This window comes from Erpetoichthys calabaricus, chromosome 5 (assembly GCF_900747795.2).
Source record: "Erpetoichthys calabaricus chromosome 5, fErpCal1.3, whole genome shotgun sequence".
Lineage (NCBI taxonomy): Eukaryota > Metazoa > Chordata > Cladistia > Polypteriformes > Polypteridae > Erpetoichthys > Erpetoichthys calabaricus.
The window spans coordinates 105,182,711-105,205,640 of record NC_041398.2 but is presented as its reverse complement, the minus strand read 5'-3'; the positions used below and the strand labels follow the sequence as shown (position 1 = coordinate 105,205,640).

General features: G+C 37.7%; 1 protein-coding gene across 15 annotated transcripts in view; it reads left to right on the top strand.

Moving 5' to 3' along the window:
* Positions 1 to 22,930, top strand: part of ablim2 (actin binding LIM protein family, member 2) — a 209,424-nt gene that overhangs the window by 167,901 nt on the left and 18,593 nt on the right. For 14 of the 15 annotated variants that reach the window (XR_007934938.1, XR_007934939.1, XR_007934936.1 and 11 more), the window contains 2 exons: positions 40 to 124; positions 213 to 293. Coding sequence is in view for 1 of the 15 variants with exons in the window: in XM_028801896.2 (XP_028657729.1) it covers positions 40 to 47; positions 213 to 293 (89 nt within the window). In the remaining 14 variants the exon portion in view is untranslated. The remainder of the gene's footprint in view (positions 1 to 39; positions 125 to 212; positions 294 to 22,930) is intronic. The other variant, XM_028801896.2, reaches the window with a different exon arrangement.

Below are 22,930 nucleotides of genomic sequence, written 5' to 3'. Positions count from 1 at the left end.
ACTATTAATCACTACAACTCATAATGTGCTTTTTTGCAGAATATAAGGTAAGCAAAAGTATTTCAAGAAAAGAAGATCTGGTATTGGCCATCTGAAAATCGAGATAAGTTATCTGGAACTTTATGTACTATATTTTCTATATTTATATTAAATGTATAACATTTACTATGTGGCAAAATGTAAGTCCAGTAAGTGTTTGTTTCTGATTTCAGGTTTATCCCTATGAAATGTTATCTGTGACAAACAGAGTCCGTGTTAAGTTGCCTAAGGATGTGGACCGAACCAGGTTGGAGGTGAGTCTTTGTGCTGCCTTTTTTGATAACTCAAATTAATCTAGCATTTTCTTTCACTTTCTCCTTCTCTGTCCCACATTTTGTAGCATATTATGCATGTTCATTTCCCAAAAAGGAAGTTTTTCTGACAGGGATAATCATAAATTTCCAGTCAAATACCTGAAGTGGTGCTATGTAACTGAGGTCACAACTAGCAATGATATGATTCCAGGCATACAAGAAGGCCCAATTTTTTATTGCCATTGAAGCATTATTTTATATATTTTTTTTTTTATAATGAAGGTCAGAAATAATTACATGAAGAACACCAATGTGCCTACTTCCAAGTATGCCTGTGGTGGTGTGGTGCGATGTAGGCAGTGGCTGCCATTCATACAGGAGTTATTCAATTGTAGCAGAACCTCATAGCTGGGAGGCTGGTTTAGTACCACACACCACAGTAACCAATCGTTGTTTTGAACTGTTGTATATTGTTTCGTCATAAAGGTTGAATATCCCTAATCTGAAATTTAAAAATCTGAAGCTTTTTGAGTGGTGACATGACACTCCAAGTATAAAATTACATACCTGACCTCACTTGCCCAATTGGGGCTCTGACCAGTGTTCCCTCTAATTTTTTTTCCTTACTGATGTGAATAACACAGGAGCTGGTATTCAACATTTACAACTGAATTCTTCAATTCAGAAGGGGCTTTGAATTTCATGTGGGGCACCAACGCATGACTAATGAGTTGGGAGTGTGGGTAGAGCATGTCGTGGACTGTTTTGGGAGCCTCAGGTGCATTATCAAAGGGTGAAAGGCACAATAAAAGTTGCATGGTACATCCAAACTGCTGCATGGGAGGGAGTATGAGCAATACTATTCAGAAGAGCTGGCAGTGCAGCTTAGATGGAGCATAGGCTCTGTCGCTCCTGTGTTCCTACTTTGTTATCAATCATCATCACCGCCAGACCTACATGCATTACTCTTTGTGTTTTTGCTTATTCTCTCTGTTCAATAACTATTTAATCAAAATACAGCATCATAGGTGGAGACTGAAATGCCTGCAACTGTTTCTTTTTGATCTTGTTTAACAGCTAATTCAGGTACTCTGCTCTTGCAAAAAAAATTATTAAAATATCTCATAAAAATTTTTCAGAATATGTGGGTAAGGAGTATATGACACATAAAAATGTTTTTGGTTTAGACTTGGGTCCCATCCCAAAGATATCTCATTATGTATATGCAATATTCCAAAGTCTAAAAATATCTGAAAAACTTATTGTCTCAGGCATTTCAGTTAGGGATCCTCAACCTGTATATTGTTATGGCATTGTTAATGGTATTTAATAAATATGATTTTGTGTTTGATGTTTTTTGGTTTTTCATTATTGCAATATAACTACTTACTATTATTTATTTACTGGTGTTTCAGCCTTCTTATTTAGAGTCTGTTTGTTTTGTTACAAAAAAGAAAACAAGAATGGCTCTAAGACTTGATGCTAAAGCTCTCTTTTGAACATTAAAATGTATTTTATTCCCATAGTTGCTCAGTGGGCGTTTGTATATCAGTTGCAGCTTAATTAACAGGAGGTTTGCTGTCGGTTAACTAATGTAATTTTTGCTCTACTGTATTCAGGGCCATACTTCAGCTATGAACAGGTTAAGAAATGACCTATACAATAGAGTATTTAGTGTTAGTTTTTATTTATGCAGTAATCCCTCAACTATATCGCGCTTCGACTTTCACGGCTTCACTCTATCGCAGATTTTATATGTAAGCATATTTAAATATATATCGCGGATTTTTCGCTGGTTCGTGGGTTTCAGTGGACAAAGGGTCTTTTAATTTCTGGTACATGCTTCCTCAGTTGGTTTGCCCAGTTGATTTCATACAAGGGACGCTATTGGCAGGTGGCTGAGAAGCTACCCAATCAGAGTACGTATTACGTATTAAATAAAACTCCTCAAATATATTGTGAGAACGGGGGCTGTTCGCACCCCTAGAGGATACGGCCGCTCCTCAAAAAACTCTGAAAGACTACCTTCACATTGCTCCCTTCCTTGCTGGGCTTACTTGTGGTTGCTTTGTTGCGCGATATGCTTCCCGCACGGTGCTTCACATACTTAAAAGCTCAAACTGCACCTCTTGATTTTTGATTGTTTGCTTTTCTCTCTCTCTCGCTCTGACATTCTTTGCTCCTGACGGAGGGGGTGTGAGCAGGGAGGCTGTTTGCACCCCTAGTGGATACGGACGCTCGTCTAAAAAATGCTGAAAGACTACCTTCACATTGCTCCCTTCCTTGTAGCTGCTTTGTCAAGCGACAGGCTTCCCGCACCATGCTTTGCATACTTAAAAGCTTGAACAGCACCTATTGATTTTTGATTGTTTGCTTTTCTTTCTCTCTCTCTCTAACATTCTCTGCTCCTGACGCGCACTCCTTTGAAGAGGAAGATATGTTTGCATTCTTTTAATTGTGAGACGGAACTGTCATCTCTGTCTTGTCCTGGAGCATGTTTAATCTTTTGAAAAAGAGACAAATGTTTGTTTGCAGTGTTTGAATAAAGTTCCTGTCTCTCTACAACCTCTCTTGTTTCTGTGCAAATCTGTGACCCAAGCATGACAATATAAAAATAACCATATAAACATATGGTTTCTACTTCGCGGATTTTCACCTTTCGCGGGGGGTTCTGGAACACAACCCCCGCGATCGAGGAGGGATCACTGTATATAGAATAGTACCTTACAGTGCCTATAAAAGTATTCACCCCTTGGAAGTTTTCCCATTTTATTGTTATGCAACTTTGAATCACAATGGATTTAAATTGGTTTTCTGTTGCTAATCAACAGAGAAAGACTCTTTAATGTGAAAACAGATCTATACAAAATGGTCTAAATCTCTCTCTATATATAAAATCCAATGTCTGTCTGTATGTCTGTCCGCTTTTCATGAGAAAACTACTTAACAGATTTAGATTGTTTTTTTTCTATAATTTCCTTGAATATTCTGGTTGATTTTACAACCTCTGTCATCGCACTAAGTGTCATAGTTCACTTGCGGTACCGATTTATTTGCGTAAATCCTAGAGACACAGTGGACCGAGGGGAAGGGGGTTGGGGCCCTCCTCACTCACGAGCCAGCCTTGGGGTGTAGCTTACATCTGCTTAGTTAGCGAACGAGAGAACTACTTAACGGATTTAGATCGGGCTTTTTTTCTAGAATTTGCTTGAACATTCCGGTTAATTTTGCGACTTCTCTCATCGCGCTAATCATAGTTCGCTTGCAGGAGTGATATATTTGCGCTAATCCGAGACAGAGGCTGTGGAGGTGGAGGGGGAAGCATGACATAAGGAGTATGGAATCAGGCAGGACCCTCCTCGCTGTCCTGTTTCACTTCTACGCAGGCGGAGCCACAGGGCATGGATAGTAAAGTAGAAATATAAAACACAAAATAATTTACCCCATAGGTATTCACCCCCTTTAATGTGACATGTCTAAATCATGTCTGGTGCAGCCAATAGGTTTTAAAAAAGTCACATAATGTAGTCAGTTCAATGGAGATCACCTTTCTGAGGTTGAGGGCTTTCAGTCGAGTGTAGTGAAAATGCACCTTATCTGGAAGGTCCAACTTGTGGTCAGTTAATATCATAGCCTAACCTGCACAATAAAGACAGAAGAACACTCCAGGCAACACTGCATAAAAGCCAATGAAAAGCACAAGTTAGGGGAAAGAGACAAAATAATTCAAGTCACTGAATATCCCTTGGAGTCCAGTTAAATGAATCACTAAGTAATGGAAAGAGTATAGCATAGCTTGAAATCTCCCTAGAGCAGTCTGTCTACAAAAACTGATTGACCATGCAAGAAGGAGAGTAGTGAGGGAGGCCACCAAGAGACCTATGATAACTCTTACAAGCTACAGTTAATGAGACTGGAGAGACTGTGCAGACAGCAAGTATTGCTCAGGTGCTTAACCAGTTACAGCTTTATGGGAGAATGGCAAAGAGAAAGTAATGACATAATGTCTTGGCTAAAGTATGCCAGAAGACACACGGGAGAGTCTGAAGTCAACTGCAAGAAGGTTCTATGGTCTGATGGGACCAAAACTAAGCTTTGGGCTGTCAGACTAAATGCCATGTTTTGTGGAAAAACATTGCACATTATCCAAAATACACCATCCTCACAGTTGAGTGCTGTTTTGGCAGCATGCTATGGGAATGCTTCTCTGCAGCAGACCACAGAAGCCTTGTCAGGGCATAGGGTGAAAGGAATGCAGCAAAATACTGGAAAATCCTGGAGGAAAACCTGCTGTAGCCTGCAAGAAACCTGCACCTTGAGAGAAAATGTGTTCTCCAGCAAGATAATGACTCCAAGCATAAAGCCAAAGCTGTATCATCTACTTTGGGCTTGATATTTGTAATTAATGTATATCACTTTGCAGAGATCTATTTTCACCTGGATTATAAAGCATCTTTTTCTATTGATCAGTCTCAAAAAATAACAAATTAATTCTACTGTGATTCAATGTTAGATAAAACTTCCAAGTAGGTAAATATTTTTATAGACACAGTATATGATAGCATTGTAATTGATGAAAGTGACATTAAATGGCATTGCAAAGTAATGAGAATCAAAGGACAGCAAGACATTATTGTATTCATTTGGGAGTGACAGAGATCACAAAATATGAGATGCATTTTCTTCAATCTTTCAATGTACTATTTTGCTAGTTTATGTTAAAATACATGAAAACACCAAATTGTTTAAATAGGGGTTTGTGTCAGCATGAGCTACATAGGCAAGCAACATCATTCTTCCATGCAAAGATTATAATTATTTGGTGCTTAGATGTTGTTGGTGAAGAATACTATGTTAAGCACAGTTCTGAACTCTCCTATATGCATTCACATAATTTGGCAGTGAATTCTTCTCTAACAAGGCTATTCAGCAGTACATGACTTACATTTAATTTTTATTTAATTTATACACTTCAAACCATTCATGACCACCAGACAAGGCAGTGTCATCCTAGTGTCAGGTTCTCAGCCATTTCTTTATCCATTCTTTTAATTTATACTTTCATATATATTGTTGTTTTATTTTAACATAGATGATTGACTATGACATTTCACTTTAACTCTTAAAATTGATGGTTTAGCCCTTTACCTTTGAATCACTGTGTGTGTCTGAACAAATCATTTATTTGACGTGGCTCCTGTAATAAAAGAAGTGCAAGCAAACGTACCATAGGTCTGAATTTAGAAAACTGCCCTGAGATTACATTCATCACTCAAGCTGCTAAACATAAAATAAGGGTAGAGTATGCCCTGTTGAACGACATGTGTCTTGGTTTTTTAATGGTGCCTTGTATTTCACTACATGCATTTGTAACCAACAGCAACTATTTAATGTCCCAAAGCTTTCTTGGAAAGAAAGATTAAAGCTTTTTCTATACACTCAAGGGTGTGCTTTATGTTATAGTAACTGTGCTTTTACTTGGTTATAAGCATGACAGCTTGCTTTTCTACAAGTTGTCCCCGCCATCTCACAAGACAAAAAGCAATGAACTCATCTACAAACTAACCAAACAAGCTAGATGGAGCGAATATTCTCCTTTCATTTTTATATTCTTACATTTTTATTCTTAAGAGTAAAACCACTGTCTGTTCTGGAAGTGATGCAATATGACTTTGGAAAGGGCACACTCGTCAAAAAGAAACAGATGAAATGGTTTGAAGTTCATTTCTTTTTAAAGTTTTATGTTCAATCTGTGCAAGTTTTACAACTGATGAGTAATGACAAAATGTCTCTGCAGCTAAATCAGGATCAGTGGTGTTCAAGAATTTTGTAAATGTCTAAATTTCCCTCTAAGCCTGTGGTTTTCCACAGATTCTTTTAAATAGTTCTATGATAGACCTTAAGTTCAGTGCAGAATAAATCTCTTTCCTATAATGAAAAACTGTTTTAAGTACAGAAATGGTAAAGCTAGTAGTTCAAGGCTGCAAGGCTAGAGTGTTATTTTGTCTTGCTATTTCATCAAATGGTTTCTTAAGGACCACAGTCTGTCCATTTCAGTAAGATAATCAGGCAGATTCTTCCAGACTAACACTAAATGGAAATTCCTGAGATGTGTCATAATCCTTAGGATCCTTAGGATGGCGAAGGACCGGCAACCCAGCATACACTGAGGTGCTTGATCCTCTAACTGTGAAATGTCAGGTTGTTAGTTCAGCTCTTCAAAATTATGGGGTGGTAGTTGAGTGATCTCATTTAAGATACAGAAGTAGTTGTCCTGACATCCAAAACAAAGCTCATACAAACAAAAATCTGCTGTGCTGATCTGACATTTTTAATGGAAGCTCTGTATGTACCAGCTGTATGCATTGCACTGAAAGTGACTCTAGAGTTTGGTCATGGTAACAATGGGAGTTTAAATTCTGAGGCCTTTCCAGCAACCCGAAGTTATTGTCATGTGTACGTAGATAAAATTATTGCTTACATACCTCCCACAGACTAGTGACATTAGTGAAATACTAACCACGGACAGTGAATACAAAATAGCCAATGCAACATTATACTGTACATAAGAAGCAACATCAAATTATTTAAAAAAAATTTTTATTCATTATGAAAGGTTGTTGAGTGGCCTTATGACCTAAGGATAAAAACTAGCCCTGAATCTAGTTTTGCACATGACACAAGGGAGCTGAGTGCCAGTTATGTTCTAAGCTGACTTCCCCACCCACTGTTGTGTTTTGCAGTCCCAAGATGAGCAGGCACCAGTAAGTATGGACTCCACTGAGCACCTGTAGAATTGGTGAGCATAAGTGGAGACACAGAAATTTAACTCTGACATCTAAAAATGTAAAGACATTGTTGAGCTTTCTTGCCTACAGCCAAGATGTGCTTCAGGTCATTAGGAATAGTGACTTCTAAGATATTTAGGCTGTTGTATTAACTCCCAAATCTAGGTCCTTGGTGGTCTTTGATGGTACAACAGTGTTAAATGATGAGTTGTAGATAGCCTATAAGCAGCACTTTAGCATACCGGTATTTTAATCTTCACTGTGCAAAGATGACATAAAGTGCAAAGTATAGCATCTTTTGAGGTCTTCTGTTTAATGTGCTTCACTAACAGCCTCTAAAAGCACTTCATCATAACAGGAGTGGACGCAACTATATGTAGCCATTTAAAGAGTGCACCTCCCTTTTCTTTGACATAGCAATAACTGTGGCCTTTTTCAAACGGGAGGGCACCACAGTCGGTCTCAGTGAGTCAATGAAGTTGCCTTTGAAAATGACAGCCTAACAGAAAAAAGAGGTGATTTTGGAGAGATAAAGAAAACAGGTTGAAAGGAAGAGAATTAGAAAGGAGGCAAGGTAAACAATATACATAGAAAATTCAGGTTCAGGTTCCTTCACAGGAAACTGTGTATGTTGTAATCTGAAAGGTAAAACTCTATTAGAAGATGATAAATCAATTCTGGGTTTCAAGATGTAATTGCTGACTGATGCTCCAGTCAATACATTAACTTCAATAACACTGAGCATTAGATTTGTAACTGCTAATCTTGTAGCAGTTGTGAACTTACACAAACCCCACTTAGTGTTGGGGTTCTGCAGTAACATTATAATAGCACCCATTTATCAACCTTAATTGATAAGTAGGCATGTCAGATGGCATTGTGCTGTAAATTCTAGTGGAACTATATCCCTTTTACTGTCATCTTCAGTGTCCCCTGAATTGTCACTTAAATATGTACAGTATTCTCCATCCAGTATATTAATAGTCTTGTCATTCTGTCGATCGACATCTTCGTTCTTTGGGTAGATGATTGTAGGACATGCTATTACATTGACCAAATACATTTTCAACAAATACATTTTTGTACAAAAGGTGTTCTGGAATTTCAATAATATCATCCAAATTGAAGTCATTTTCTTATATGGCATCACCCAGTGTAAGTAACCTTACACTGTAAGCTGGGTGTTCAGAATTCATTAATTTTCAATGATATATGCCTAAGAGCTCTACAAGAATCGCTGAATTTAAAGCAAGCTTGTAGAATAGCAGACTGCACTGCAAGTGGCCCAATTGTATGACATTGCCTGAAGTGACTTCCCAGAAATAAAACCTTGCCACCAAAAGTGATTGCCCATTGTTTCCGTGAAAAGTATATCTGTTGCATATATAATATGACTGAATGTCAAGGTACGTTGAACTGTTATTAAAAGCTTTGTTTTGTATAGTTCTTGCATCCTCAGTATTCATCTTGAAACAAAGGCTTCATTTAATACAAACAATACAATAATTTTATGCAAGCAATGAAATGTATGACCACCATTCAAACAATTTTAAGCAATATGTGAAGGTGCTGTTGCTGAAACTAAATCCTGTTGTCTTCTAATAAAATCCATTAATACACTATACAAGTATATTTTACCAAGACCTCCAGGACTATCTAAGAAGAAACACTGAGGCTGAACAACGTGATCATGAAGAGCTGCAATAATTTCATGAAATGCAAGTGTCTACTCTCTGTTTAGAGTAGCAAATACTTGTTCAGCATATACTTGCTCAGCTGATACATCGAAATTGCTTTGTGGAAATTCTATTAAGCATGTTGGTGGATCAGTTAATTTAAAATGTGATAATTTAAGTCCATATTGAATTAAAGTTTCATGAAAATCTTGTAATGTACTGTATATTGTTCACAATCTGAACATTCGCTGCATTTCTTTTTGAACTTCCAGCAAAAAAATCACCTGTAAAATAAGATTTAAAATCATTCTATAGTTTTATGTTGTTTAGTTGGAGAACCAAAAACACAAATACAGTATGCAAAAAAAGCAGATGTAACTGCCTCAACATGTTGTGTATAACAGTAACTTTTAAAGTGTCCTTCCAAACATTATCATCAATTATTACCACATATCTTTGGGAAGGATCTTGAAGGATTTCACATAAAATGCAATTTATTGTTCTTAAATCAACAAAACTCTGTAACAGTATCAATCCTAGAAAATATTGTTCTGTTTACTTAAATTTCATAGTATACACGTAACTAATTATTTGATTTCCCCTTTCTTCTTTTTTAGCCATATTTCAGTCAAGCACATAGTACCCTAAGTTCTTGTCAATAAGCCGCGGCTTATCTAAGGAAAAAAGTTGTGAAAATGAAAAAATAGAATATCGGCTTATACATAAGTCCGGCTTATACATCCATCGCGGGGGTGGCGTTCCAGAGCCACCCGCGAAATAAGAATATCCGCGAAGTAGAAACCATATGTTTATATGGTTATTTTTATATTGTCATGCTTGGGTCACAGATTTGCGCAGAAACACAGGAGGTTGTAGAGAGACAGGAACGTTATTCAAACACTGCAAACAAACATTTGTCTCTTTTTCAAAAGTTTAAACTGTGCTCCATGACAAGACAGAGATGACAGTTCTGTCTCACAATTAAAAGAATGCAAACATATCTTCCTTTTCAAAGGAGTGCAAAGCAAGCAGTCAAAAAAAAAATCAATAGGGTTTTTTGGCTTTTAAGTATGCGAAGCACCGCCGGTACAAAGCTGTTGAAGGCGGCAGCTCACACCCCCTCTGTCAGGAGCAGGAAGAGAGAGGAAGAGAGAGAGAGAGAGAGATAGAGAGAGAGATAGCGAGAGACAGATAAAAAAAATCAATACGTGCCCTTTGAGCTTTTAAGTATGCGAAGCTCCGTGCAGCATTTCTTTCAGGAAGCAGCTGCACACAGCCCCCCTGCTCACACCCCCCTACGTCAGCGCAAGAGAGAGAGAGAGAGAGAGAGAGAAAGTAAGCTGGATAGCTTCTCAGCCATCTGCCAATAGCGTCCCTTGTATGAAATCAACTGGGCAAACCAACTGAGGAAGCATGTACCAGAAATTAAAAGACCTATTGTCCGCAGAAATCCGCGATATATATTTAAATATGCTTACATATAAAATCACAATTTAAATGACCGCTACGCGCTCGTGTTGACTCGGCGACGCCCAGAGCAGAAAGAACGCGCTCCGGCCGCTCCAACCGCGCCATGCGGGGAGTGAGAGAGACGGCAATATCTCACACTCTCTCCCCCCTTAAAGAAATTAAATGGGCGCGAGTGAGACCACTGACCTCCCTCCCTTCTATTAGTTATAGGTTATAGTACGTTCGGCTTATCCATGAGTCCGGCTTATCTATGATACGATTTTATTTTAAAAATTCGTATGATTTTTGGTCTCCGGCTAATACATGAGTCCGGCTTATAGACAAGAACTTAGGGTACTGTATCTTAGGGTTTCCTGTTAATGATGCTTTCATGCACCTACATTATCTTTATTAAAAGTCAAAACGATGCAGTGCAACAATGGGAAACTCTGCCAACAACACAATCCATGTCTTCAGGGTCAAAATAAATCTTTAGTTTGTGTGATGGTGCACAGCCAGTCTTATCTTATTCGAAATAGTCTCCAGTCTACCTCTGGAGCCATAATATAACTTGAATCTACATGCTTCTGCAGTTCATCACAATTTGTTCTTGCTACGTGTTTCTCTTATTAGAATATCTGCATACTCATGACCTTTGTAAACATATTTAAATAAATATTTTTCAATCTTTTTATTAAAGCAAACATTTCAACATTAATGTGCTGATTGTATTTCAGTCTTAAGAAGGGTTTGTACAAAACCATCCTTATTGTTCTACTGGGATGTTGTCTACATGTGGTGTGCCTGTCAACATTTCCTTGTATGAACTGTTGAAAACCAAGCCCTACCAAGAGTGCCCAAGACCGGAAATATTGCAACAGTCACTTTATTTTCATCTAACAAGAAAGAGACAGCCTGTTGCAGGGTTCCCAAGACTTGGCGAAAGCATAGGAATGGCATTAGGTATATTTTGCTTCTCATTAATATCTTTGGAGGCCATTTTTGGTCACTTTGTTATACAGTAAAACCTTGGATTGTGAGTAACTTGGTCTGCGAGTGTTTTGCAAGACGAGCTAAAATTTCTAATAAATTTTAACTTGATAAACAAGCGAGGTCTTGCAATATGAGTAGTATGTCTACGCTTTGTCTGCTGAGCGTCACGTGATGACAACTGAGCTTATGGTTCTTCTCTCTCTCTCGCTGCGGGATTGTGGGTAATCGTCTCCCATTCTCTGTCTCAGTTTGCGCGCCTCACTCATATAGTTAACATCCGTACGAGCATATACTGTTTACTATAGCATTGTGACCATGTGTGTGTGTTGTAACGTGTGAGTTTCTGTCTTGCACCCCAAAACATGAAGCTGAGTCTCAGTACTTTAGCAACACCAGCTTTATTCAGCTTGAAACAGGAACAGCACGGTTATTTATTGTAGTGGGATCTGCCTCTCTCCTATACACCGACACAGCAATCAGGCAGGGTCGGGGCCAACTTAATGGCCAAGTAATTCCGTGCCCTTGCATTTATAATGTTCCTCGCATCACCCATCGATGGCAGGCGCTTATAGCATGACCACGATCTTTTCGGATTCACTTTTACAGCGAACTGCTACAGTGCTGGGAGCCTGCGGTTGCTTCGGGACATTTTTCCGCGTGTCGTCCCATTGGGTGGAATCCCAAAAGAGTTTAGAAACCTTACAGTGCGTAAAGCATTTTTTTATTTTGTGTCCAGGTGTAGTGACTCTTCAGGCTAAAGCAACTGTCATTGGATAGGTTCCTTGTTAAAGTCGCAAAAAAAGAAGAAGATTCCAGTGAGCCAACAGATAGCAGGGAGTTAGTTAGAGTGAAAGTCGTCCTACACAATAACCTCTCTCTCATCTCCCTCACACCAGCCATGATTCTTTTCAAAAGTAAAGTAAGGGTTAATTTGTTTTATGTATTTTTACTTTATATTTTGTATTAATCATCTTTATATGAATAGTTTTGGGTTGTGGAACGAATCATCTGTGTTTCCATTATTTCTTATGGGGTAATATCGCTTTGATATACAAGTGCTTTGGATTACAAGCACGTTTCCAAAACAAATTATGCTCGCAATCCAAGGTTCCACTGTACTTAAATTTACATTTTGTTAAAATTAACTCCATTAAACACGATGTTGTATGAACGTTTGTCTGGGCTACCAAAATGTATTTGTTATCCTGAAAATTTCATTACTTCGGTATTCGCTATAATGGGATTTGACGTGCATCATCAGGTAGACTCTTTAGTTTAATATTGAAAAACCTTGAATCTAAATCAGCATTAAACATTTTTATAGTGTTGTAAGTGTTCTGACTGCATTAAATGACAGCAGTCTGAAATAAAAATAGAATCTGGAGACAGGAGTTGGTAATACGAGGAGGAGTCAAGCTAAAGTTAGAAAATGGGATTTATTAGAAAATGGAATGAACCTTAACAGAACTGATGATGTCATTTCTCAATGAAGTCTCCACTCTACTTAATGCATTTGCACCACCTGCCTGGAAGTGCCTTGATTCCAGCAGAATAAAAGATTTTGTTTTGTCCTTGCAACCACTCATACACCGCTTTCTTCACATCGTCATCTGTCTTGAATCGTTGACCACCCAGATGTTTTTTTAGTGGTCCAAAAAGGTGGAAGTCGCACGGTGCCAGATCTGGTGAATAAGGAGGATGTGGCAATACCTCAAACTTCAGTTTTTCCAGACAAGCCTTGATGTTCTTAGCAGTGTGAGGGCGGGAAGGCATTGTCTTACAGCAAAAGGACTCCTTAAGACAGCAGTCCCTGCCGCTTGGATCAAATAGCAGACTTCACATTGGTCTCTAGCAAGTCACAGTAACTTGCACTAGTGACTGCAGTACCCCTTAGCATGTAGTGTTCCACAATTTTATTCTGCTGGAATCCAGGCACTTCCAGGCAGGTGGCACAAGTGCATCGTGGAGACTACATTGAGAAATGACATTATCAGTTTTGTTAAGGTTCACTCCATTTTCTAATAAATCCCATTTTCTAACTTTAGCTCGACCTTCCCTTGTATAAATTAGCTAAGATCAAAACCACAATATCAAGGGTCGAGAAAACAAGTTCAGAACAAGAAACCAAAATTATACTTAATGGGTGTAGCAAAACAGTTAAAAACCAGTAAGGTAGTTTATGAACAGAGCCAAAATATAAACTGAAGAACATAGTCAAAATACAAAAATGTTTTTGACCAGCAATCAATATAAAACTAAAAGAAAATTATGAAAAGTTTGTTAGTTATACCCACAAAAAAACCAACCTTGTTTTCCAGAAAGAGCAAAAGATAAGTGATTGCATCAAAGTTTTTGTCTAACACAATAATCCTCTTTGGTTTTGATAAGTTGAATTTCCTACATCAGGGGCCTCATGTATAACGCCGTGCGTAGAACTCACACTATAACATGGCGTAAGCACAAAAGCGGGATTGTGCGTACGCACAGAAAAATCCAGATGCAGGAATCTGTGCGCACGCATACTTTCACGTTCTTCTACTACATAAATCCTGATTTGCGTGAAAAGTAACGCACGTGCACGCGCCTTCTGTCCCGCCCCAACTCCTCCCAGAATTACGCCTCTTTGAATATGCAAATCAATATAAATAGCCTTCTGTGAAGACAATGGGAAAAGCACGGGAGAAAATATAAGAATTTCAGCGAATACCAAGTGGAGGCAAAGGAAAAACGTACTATTTGTTGGTTTAAACAGTGGTATAATCAACAAAAGGAAGCTGATCAAGTGACAGAGTGTCGGAGAAACTCGAAGGCTCAACTTCACAAAGTCGCACAGTGCCCGAAATAAAAAAGAAATCACATATCAAAGTCGCCGTGAAAAAGCGAGTCGTAGCCCACCGTCTGAGTGTCATATGAAAGCTTATTAGGGTACAGACAAAAAAACGGCACACAGTGGGGAAAAAAGCACGAAATGTCAACTTTAATCTCGAAATTTCCACTTTAATCACGTAGTTTATTTTGCCATTAAAGTAGAACATCATAAACTTCATCTTAAAATCGTTTAATTTACTAGTTTCTCAAATCCCATTGTAACTAAAGTGGCATGTTAAATGCTTTGTTCTGTATTTGATCTTCTATGTGCTCTATGTGTATGAATCACTACCTGCTTTTTAAACGGGCTTTCTCTTTCTCCGACAGGACACATAATCCATTACATTCGTGATATTACAGCTCTCTGAATAATTAAAATACTGAGATGTATACGTGATATCTTTTTCATGATGATAGGAATGAAAGCATGTTATTAAACATGGGAACACGGTGGCGCAGTGCTTGTTCATGTCTCACGCAAGAGGCTTGCTGCGCCATGCGCAACCTTCAATTAAATAATTTATCACAGCAGTACTGTCCCTTTCAAACGTACTAACCTCCAATTCCTGTCCTTACTTTTCTTTCTCCAAAAACTCAATCGCCACACAATAAGCTATGTAATAGACGTGAAGCCATCTGTAAGCTTAGAACTTCGATTCTTCAAAACTTTTAAGGAACATTGAAATATCTTAGTAGTACGTGTTTAATTATTATATCCGTCTATCTTTCCAGTGTCGCGTCAGCACCAGCAAGAATACAGCGCAAGGCAGGAACAATTACTGAACTAGCTAGCGCTGCGGTACCGTGTCCTCACATGTTTAATTATAAACAATACAGATTATTTAAATGAAGTTAAAGTTTTATCTGTATAATATAATCAACATGTTTTGCTGCATTTCGTCTTAGAAATGAATACCGTCATCACATGTAAATACGCGCTTTATAAAGTGGCGCAGGTTGTGCAATATTATAACTGTAGTGCAAGTTTACAGTGGGGTAATTGTACTTATAAGTCCAAATATTTCTACAAGGAGCACTTGATGGACTGATTTAGTGTGTTTAGAGTTCTTGGGATGTAACTGTTTCTAAACCGCGAAGTCCGTACAGGGACTAAAGCGTTTGCTGTGGCTCAGGCAGCATCTACTTCATGCTGTGTACCGATAATTCTCTTTCCAATCAGCTGCTGCTGTGATTTCCCACTCAGATACAGTGATATAAATACTCCAAGTGGTGCAGTGAGAGTAATGTGGAAAAAGATGATCTGCTGTGGCAACCCTTAACGGGATCAGCTGAAAGAACATGCAGTGAGAGTTACAACACTAAAGCAGTTATGGTATTTGGAATACTATGGCTATTCCCTGGACCATTATATTGCTACAGGTTAATTACAATCAGATGCATTACACTAATAAACAATATGCAGTTAATTTCAGTGTATTTATAAAGCCGCGCCAGGAATGTGGATTTAAGAATGAAAGGGTGATCACACAGGAACAGTAGCACTGCTTTGACACTGGGTGCCGCCAGTCTGCAAAACCGGGCGGATAAATTGCGTACGCCAAGGAATGAGTTACCGTGGAAATGTGCGTGGCTTTACGGCAAGTTTAGGTTTTATACATCGCGAATTGAGCGTGGAAACGTTCGTACGCAACATTTCTGTGCGTACGCACCGTTTATACATGAGGCCCCAGGTCTCAAATGAATAAGCGAGTCAAATTAAAATGGAGGTTCACCATCCTGATTCTCCAGCAGTACGGTAGCTTAACGTGTTCTTGGATTTTCATACCTGTATACATATATGTGTATACCAATCGAGTCTTGTTATGTATTATAGGCAGGTAATGTACAGTTACAGAGACAGCAGAAACTTGTAGGTGGAACTCTAAGATGGTGTCTCTGGTATAAAATTAGGTTACTTCCTTGCCCAAAAGTGGTCCTCAGGAGGTTAGAAGTGACCCAAGAGGTGGTTCCATCCTGGGGCTTAAAAAGCCTACACTGCTGTTAAATTTGGAGTAGAGAGGAGAGTAGGACAAGGATTCAACTGACGAGGTGAACAGAGGTAGTGGTAAAAAGGTAAGGGAGGTGAGAAGGGAAGGTTGATATATGTAATGAGGTAGGAAATTGTTTTAGGCACTCTGTCAGGAAGAGAATATGAAAATGTATAGGCCAAGTGTTTACGTGTTACTTTTAACAGTGTTAGTATTTTTACCTTCCAGAACCCCTTTAGATTTATTTTGCATTGGGGTATGGTGAGTGTGCCTCTACGTAGCTCAATGCATATTTATATGGTTTTACTGTCATGTGTACAGAGTACTGTGAAACTCTTATTTGCATTAGCTAATAAACATGCAACATGTCTCCACTCTATTTATATACAGTTTAAGGAATGCATTTTTTGCATTAATATCCATCCATCCATTTTCCAACCCGCGGAATCCGAACACAGGGTCATGGGGTTCTGCTGGAGCCAATCCCAGCCAACACAGGGCACAAGGCAGGGAACCAATCCCGGGCAGGGTGCCAACCCACCGCAGTGCATTAATATTTTTTCCAAAAATACCACAGTTCTAGTCCATTTATGCACTACACTTACTTTGCATTGGCCTAATTTCCTAACTGACAGCACACAAATTAAATAAAATGACATGTTATTATGTGACTTTCCTAATATAAGGCTGTGAATGTAAAATTTTACTCCTTTTATAACACCTCTCCTACAGAATATACTGTACACACCTGTAACATATATTAACATTATTATATCCAGAATCTCATAGTATGACACATGCAAACATAACTCTGGTAAGCTAAAACATGTAAATCTGCTGAAAAGCAAATTATAATTTTTGACTCCATTACTGTACATTCCCTTTATGTGTAGCTAAAGTATATGTAGAGAATGTAAAAACACAATTCAGAAGCAAAATATTAAACCTATCAAAAATTGAGTATTTTACCTTTAAACAGGCAAAGTTTGAAAATGAAGAATGCACTTCAATGTTTATCTAAGAGTATTTTTTCGAACCCGGGAACAGCTTTTTTTTGACAGTCCATTGGCATATTAATGCCTGTCACTCAGGATATTTTTGGTTTCTTTGACTCATTTCTAAACCTGTTTTTTTCCCCAGTATAGTTGAGTAAGGGCAACCTCATAAAAATGCATATATTCACTGACATGGCAGCAAAGTTTAGCTGCCTGTCAGCCTAACAGCATGTCTCTAGACTACTGCATGACATTTTTCTACTTTAGAAACCATTCTAATATCTTATTTAATATAGTAGATGTCATGAAATAAGCTACAGCCAGCCTGGTCCTAATGACACTGAAAACCTCAGAGTAATGCACTTCAATTTCTCCACTTACGACTTAACATGCTAGTGTTTATAAATTATAGCCTGTCATCTAAACGTACTGTATAAGTAAATAATTATAAGATATTTTCAGAGATATTTTGTTAACTGAGATGAAGGGGCCCCATGTGGGTTGAAAGAAATTATACTCTGGGAACATAGGCACCTATGTTTTTCCTATGTTATACCGTATATTAGGACTATAGTGTAACAAAATGCAATAGAGGTGACCCTTGAGGGATATACAATACACTCCAGTAATGCACACTACATAGTTAAAATGAAAGGTTACTATACTTATTGGAAACACACAAGTGTGCTAAATAAAGGTCTTTTATTTTGTATACTTACTGTAGTTCCACCCATGAACACTTTCATTTTATGTACGATTCTTCTAATTTTACTGCTTGCATAATGGAAAAAAACTATTTTTCGAGGAACAGAACATCAATGATGCATTTTCCATTTTGGCTTTGATAGCGTGACACTTTTTCTTTTCAAGTAGTACTACTTACTTTACAGTTAAATGCCACACACTATGACTATACAAACAGAGCTACTTGAAGGATGTGAACGAAATGTAAAATTAATGAAAAATGAAGTGAAGACAGTTAAAGCAGTATAATGTGATGGGAATTTTTAAACTATTTGTACGTGAAAGATGTGACAGCAAACCCCACTGTAGTTTTGTAGAGTCTTCCAAATTAAGACATTTTATTTATAACTTGACATTAGCTTTAAATGAGAAGAGCTGTTAAGTGAATTGAGCTCTCTAAAGAAGCACATTTTGTAAGCTACTATTCCTTCAGCTCAGCTGTGCTTTTCTCAATCATAGTTCTGACTCCTGTCTTCTCATATTCATCCACTTTTCTAGTAAATGTAATAGTAACAGTTTTTTTCTGGCCATTAACTATTAAAAATGTCTTTATCTTTACAGATATATTAGTATAAGAGCAAGAAAGGCCTATGTGGTAAATTTTAGTCTATTTCAGTTTATACATTCAGTACAATAGAGTAGTGTGATCAAAATAAAAACTGTGTAAGGTTCCCACTAAGGGCAATCTTTTTGAGCTCTTTCTTAACAGTGGGCAATTTACCTGTTACCAGTATAGTTCCTAATATTCTCAAAATTGTTATTTTTCTGTTTATTTATTTTGACCAACTTGAACTGGAAATGAAAACTTGTGTATAATGAAAAAACGCACAATGTCAACTTTTTATTTTGGGAACTTATTTTAGGAATTTACTTTGTACTATTATTTGTGTTCCTCCCCCTCACTTCAGAGTAGCATTAAGTTTTGGGACAAATTAACTGAAAGTAAAATAGAGCAATATAAAACATATAATTTGGAGTGATATTTTTAAGATATTTTGTCAAGCTTCTGCCATGTTCATTTTCTGTTTTTATTTGTTATAAAAGTATGCCTGAATTTGGTGTCTTAACAGATGAATAGCAAACCTGAGTAGATTTAAAATTACAAGGTTTGTGTGATCAGCGTAAGGCGTTTCATTTTTTTTTCCTTATCTACACTGGTTGAGTGTTTCGAGACCTTGTTTGGTGCATCATAAAATTCCTGTACTTGCTTTCACATAAACAGATACAGTAAAGCGATTCTGAACACTGTTGAAGTACTCTACTGTAACAGTAATTAGTTAAATCATCAATAAAAACAGTTTAGTGTCCATTTCAAAAGGCAGCCCTTTGTTTATGTGGATTTTTTGCACTATCTGTGTCAATGGAATAACTGGCACTTGTATAACACAATATAGAGTGTCGGGTATGTGTTACAGCGTCACTTGCAATACTAATGTGACAGGAGCTTTGTTGCTCTTTTGGTGTCTATATCATGGAAATTTCACTTTTTGTTAGTTTAGTTCACCTACTAACTGTGGTGTCTTCTTTGTAGTGCCACATGTGTACTGCTTTATCTGCACATTTTCAGCTGCCTTAGGCAAAATGAGACTTCTGTATAGCTGCTTTATAGTGCCCCACATGTATGGCTTTATCTGGACTTGGCCAGTTGCCTTAAGCAAACTGAGTCTTCTGCTTTATAGCGCCCTATGTGTATGGCATACCCACCTGAGGACAGCTGTCTCAAACAAAGAGGCTTACTGTCTTGACCTGAACAGAACAAAGAGTTGTCTCCAGTCCTGGGCATCACTCAACACTGCTGTGCCACTTACCAAAACAGGTGCCTGCTCACCATTATGAGTATATATAAAATTACAGTGTGATGTATCTGCCTCGCAGTAAGGAGACCCGGGTTCGCTTCCTGGGTCCTCCCTGCGTGGAGTTTGCATGTTCTCCCCGTGTCTGCGTGGGTTTTCTCCGGGTATTCCGGTTTCCTCCCACAGTCCAATGATGTGAAGGTTAGGTGCATTGGCGATCCTAAATTGTCCCTAGTGTGTGCTTGGTGTGTGTGTGGGTGGGTGTGTGTGTGTGTGTGCCCTGAGGTGGGCTGGCGCCCTGCCCGGGGTTTGTTTCCTGCCTTGCACCCTGTGTTGGCTGGGATTGGCTCCAGCAGACCTCCGTGACCCTGTAGTCAGGATATAGCGGGTTGGATAATGGATGGATGGATGTATCTGCTTAGCAATAGTGTATAATAAAATGTCCTTTGGCAAATGTCAGGAAGAATGACTATCAATCCATTGCATATCAATCCATTGCAGAGAAGTCTCCTTATTTATACAGCACATTCATTTAGGCTGTTCTGAGATGTCTGATTGGAGAATGCCACCTATCACTTTTCTATGAAAACATGTGGTTGAATCGGTGAAAAGTTAACGCTGACTTGCACCCAATCACTGTACATCACAAATGGATCATTTTACATGAATCTGAAAGCTTAACTAAACATTTGTTTATTGGTTAAAAGCCTGCCTGTTACAATCTACTGTACATCTCCCCCTTCTGGCCCAAAGTCGGCTGTGGAGTGGCTGTTTTGTCAAGCTGTCAAGACAATGTTTAACCGAAGAAAAACTTGGCAGCTTTAAACAAGAAAATCTTGTACGTCAATTATAACATTTAGTTGCATACATTATTTACATCTAGTTTTTCTTAATAGAAGACTTGATTAATCTTCAGAACAATCTGTAGGTTACTCGATTACGAATATATATGATAGCGACAGACAACACTAATTGGGATTAGTGAGTTGTATTTTACTCACAGTAAATTGTTAATAAATCAATTAAATTGAAAACTTGTCTTTTTTTTACTTTCTGCCTTATACCCAAATTGATAACACAAACTCTATAATAAAAGGATTACTCAGCTTTGTGGTTAGATGGGCCTAGAGTAAATCTGTGCTGTGTTCATGGGATTTGCCTGATGGTAACTTTGATGACAATATGGAAGGGCTGCCGAACAACATTTGTTTATTAGATACTGCGTTCTTTAGGTGGAGTGCTTTTAGTGAAAAGTAGAAGGTATTATAAATATTGTAAGTTTACTTGCTTTACTGAGAATTGTATTCTTTCTGTGTCATACAGTAGTAAAACCAGTAAACTTAAACCACTTGGCTGTTTAGTGTTTGGACTGCTACAGGTTTTTGTGCTGCTCGTGACCACAGGTGTAGCTGTGAGACAGTTCAGTGAACACCAAGTAAGTCTTTCTTTTACTTGTGAAAAAAATTATTAATGTTTTAATAATTAAAATAAAATACTAGGTTACGTTTTTACATGCCAATAATAAATTTCCATCACTATGAGACTTTTTAGTCCTATCTAAAAATATTAATTCAAAATATTTTTTAAAAATTAGGTATGGGGGCCTCAATTTCAACTATGCATTAAGTTTTGTACAGACTGTTTGAAGTTTTGATGTGTTTTTGGTTGTGTATGGGCACAGTTTTGGTCTCTACTATGAAGTACTGCAGTAGGCCAAAGGGATATAGTACAGGCTGTACTACATATGAATTATCTTTATTGGTATACTGATGAATAAAAACTAAAAAATATTGGTCATGGAAAATGCAGATCTCTTCACATAACGAAGCTATTGTTGCCTTTTTTATTTTTTTTGCTGCTGCTGGTTTGGAAAACCCACAGTTTTTCAAAGTCTGCTCTGAGAGTTGTATGAATTATGCCAATAAAAAACAATAAAAAGGGGGGTGGGAGGAGTAAGCATGAGGTAGTCTCCTAGGCGAGTGCTCTGAATTAATATCTTATTGTCCTCACATTTTCATTGTATCTTCAAATCTTTATTACTACTTGGCACATTTGATACTGCAGGTCTGGTCTCTATTATCAAATCATCTTTTAATCTTTGTGTGTAGAAGCTAAATAAGCAGTATTTGATAATCTTTGTCTTATGGCTCCAGTGTCTGCATTATATTTGCATTCATTCAGGAACATGTAGGGCATCTGTTACTGGCTTTATAGATGCTGGTTTAATAACTGAGCTATCTGTTTTTTATCCCTGCTGAGGTCTGGGCTTTCTATTAAAATTGTTAAGAGTATTTATTTTAATTAATTTGCTGTACAGTGATGGCATGAAATGAAGTGCATTATGCTGTTTTATTTGTAACAGAGAAAATAAAAAAGTTATATAGCATGTGCTTTTTTCATATTTATGTAGTAAAAAAAATAATTGGAACCATAATCTAATATGAATCTGTAGAAAAGTCTGGCATTTCTAACATGTGATGTTTGTGCAACAGATGCATGTGCCACAGACTGATTAATGTTAAGGACACTGATATCCACCATAGTAGGTATTGTAGCTTAAGATTAAAAAGAGCCAAGTGGTCGGTTAAATCAACATGAATGTATGCACATCTAATTATGCGATCACTCAAGGTTTTGAAAACAGTTTACCGCTGTGGCAGAGCTCTATATTGTAATTGGTATAAACTGTGAATGATTTTTTCCACAGTTATTTGCAGGCGCTGTTGGGAGAAATTACAAAGTCCAAACTGAATTTGCCAACTTGAATTTCATAGCTATATTCAGTATCATGTAACCAAAATTGATGTCAAAAACATTTGAGCTGCATTTTAAACTAATTTGGCAATAAAAATTTGATTTGCATTACGTGGGTTGCTAGTGTGACTCTTTCAGTTGAAGTAGTGGTGGGTGCCTCCTGTCAGCAGTTGTTGTTATACAGTACATTCAAAAGAAGCAGCACTTTATTTATGAAGTTGTCTTTAAAATAAACATATTGATGTACTTATTACTTTCCAAGGGAAAAAATAACATTTTCATGTGTGTCAGTCAGTTGCCAATAGTTTGGATAACTGCAGCTGCTGTTTAAAACAAAAGATGCGAGTACTTAAAGAACTTACAGTATATGATGGAAATACTCTTTCAGTTTGGTAAAAGCCTGACTATTAGTACAAGACTATTTCATCACAAATGCTTGCTATGAAGACCATAGACACCTACTATGTCTTTTAATATGCTGGATACCTGTGACATACTCTGTTTTGCCTGCCTTTTTGGATGTTCCATCTGCGGTTACAGAAGGAAAAGTGACTGGACTGTTTTGTATTGCAGGGAATTCCCATGTTGC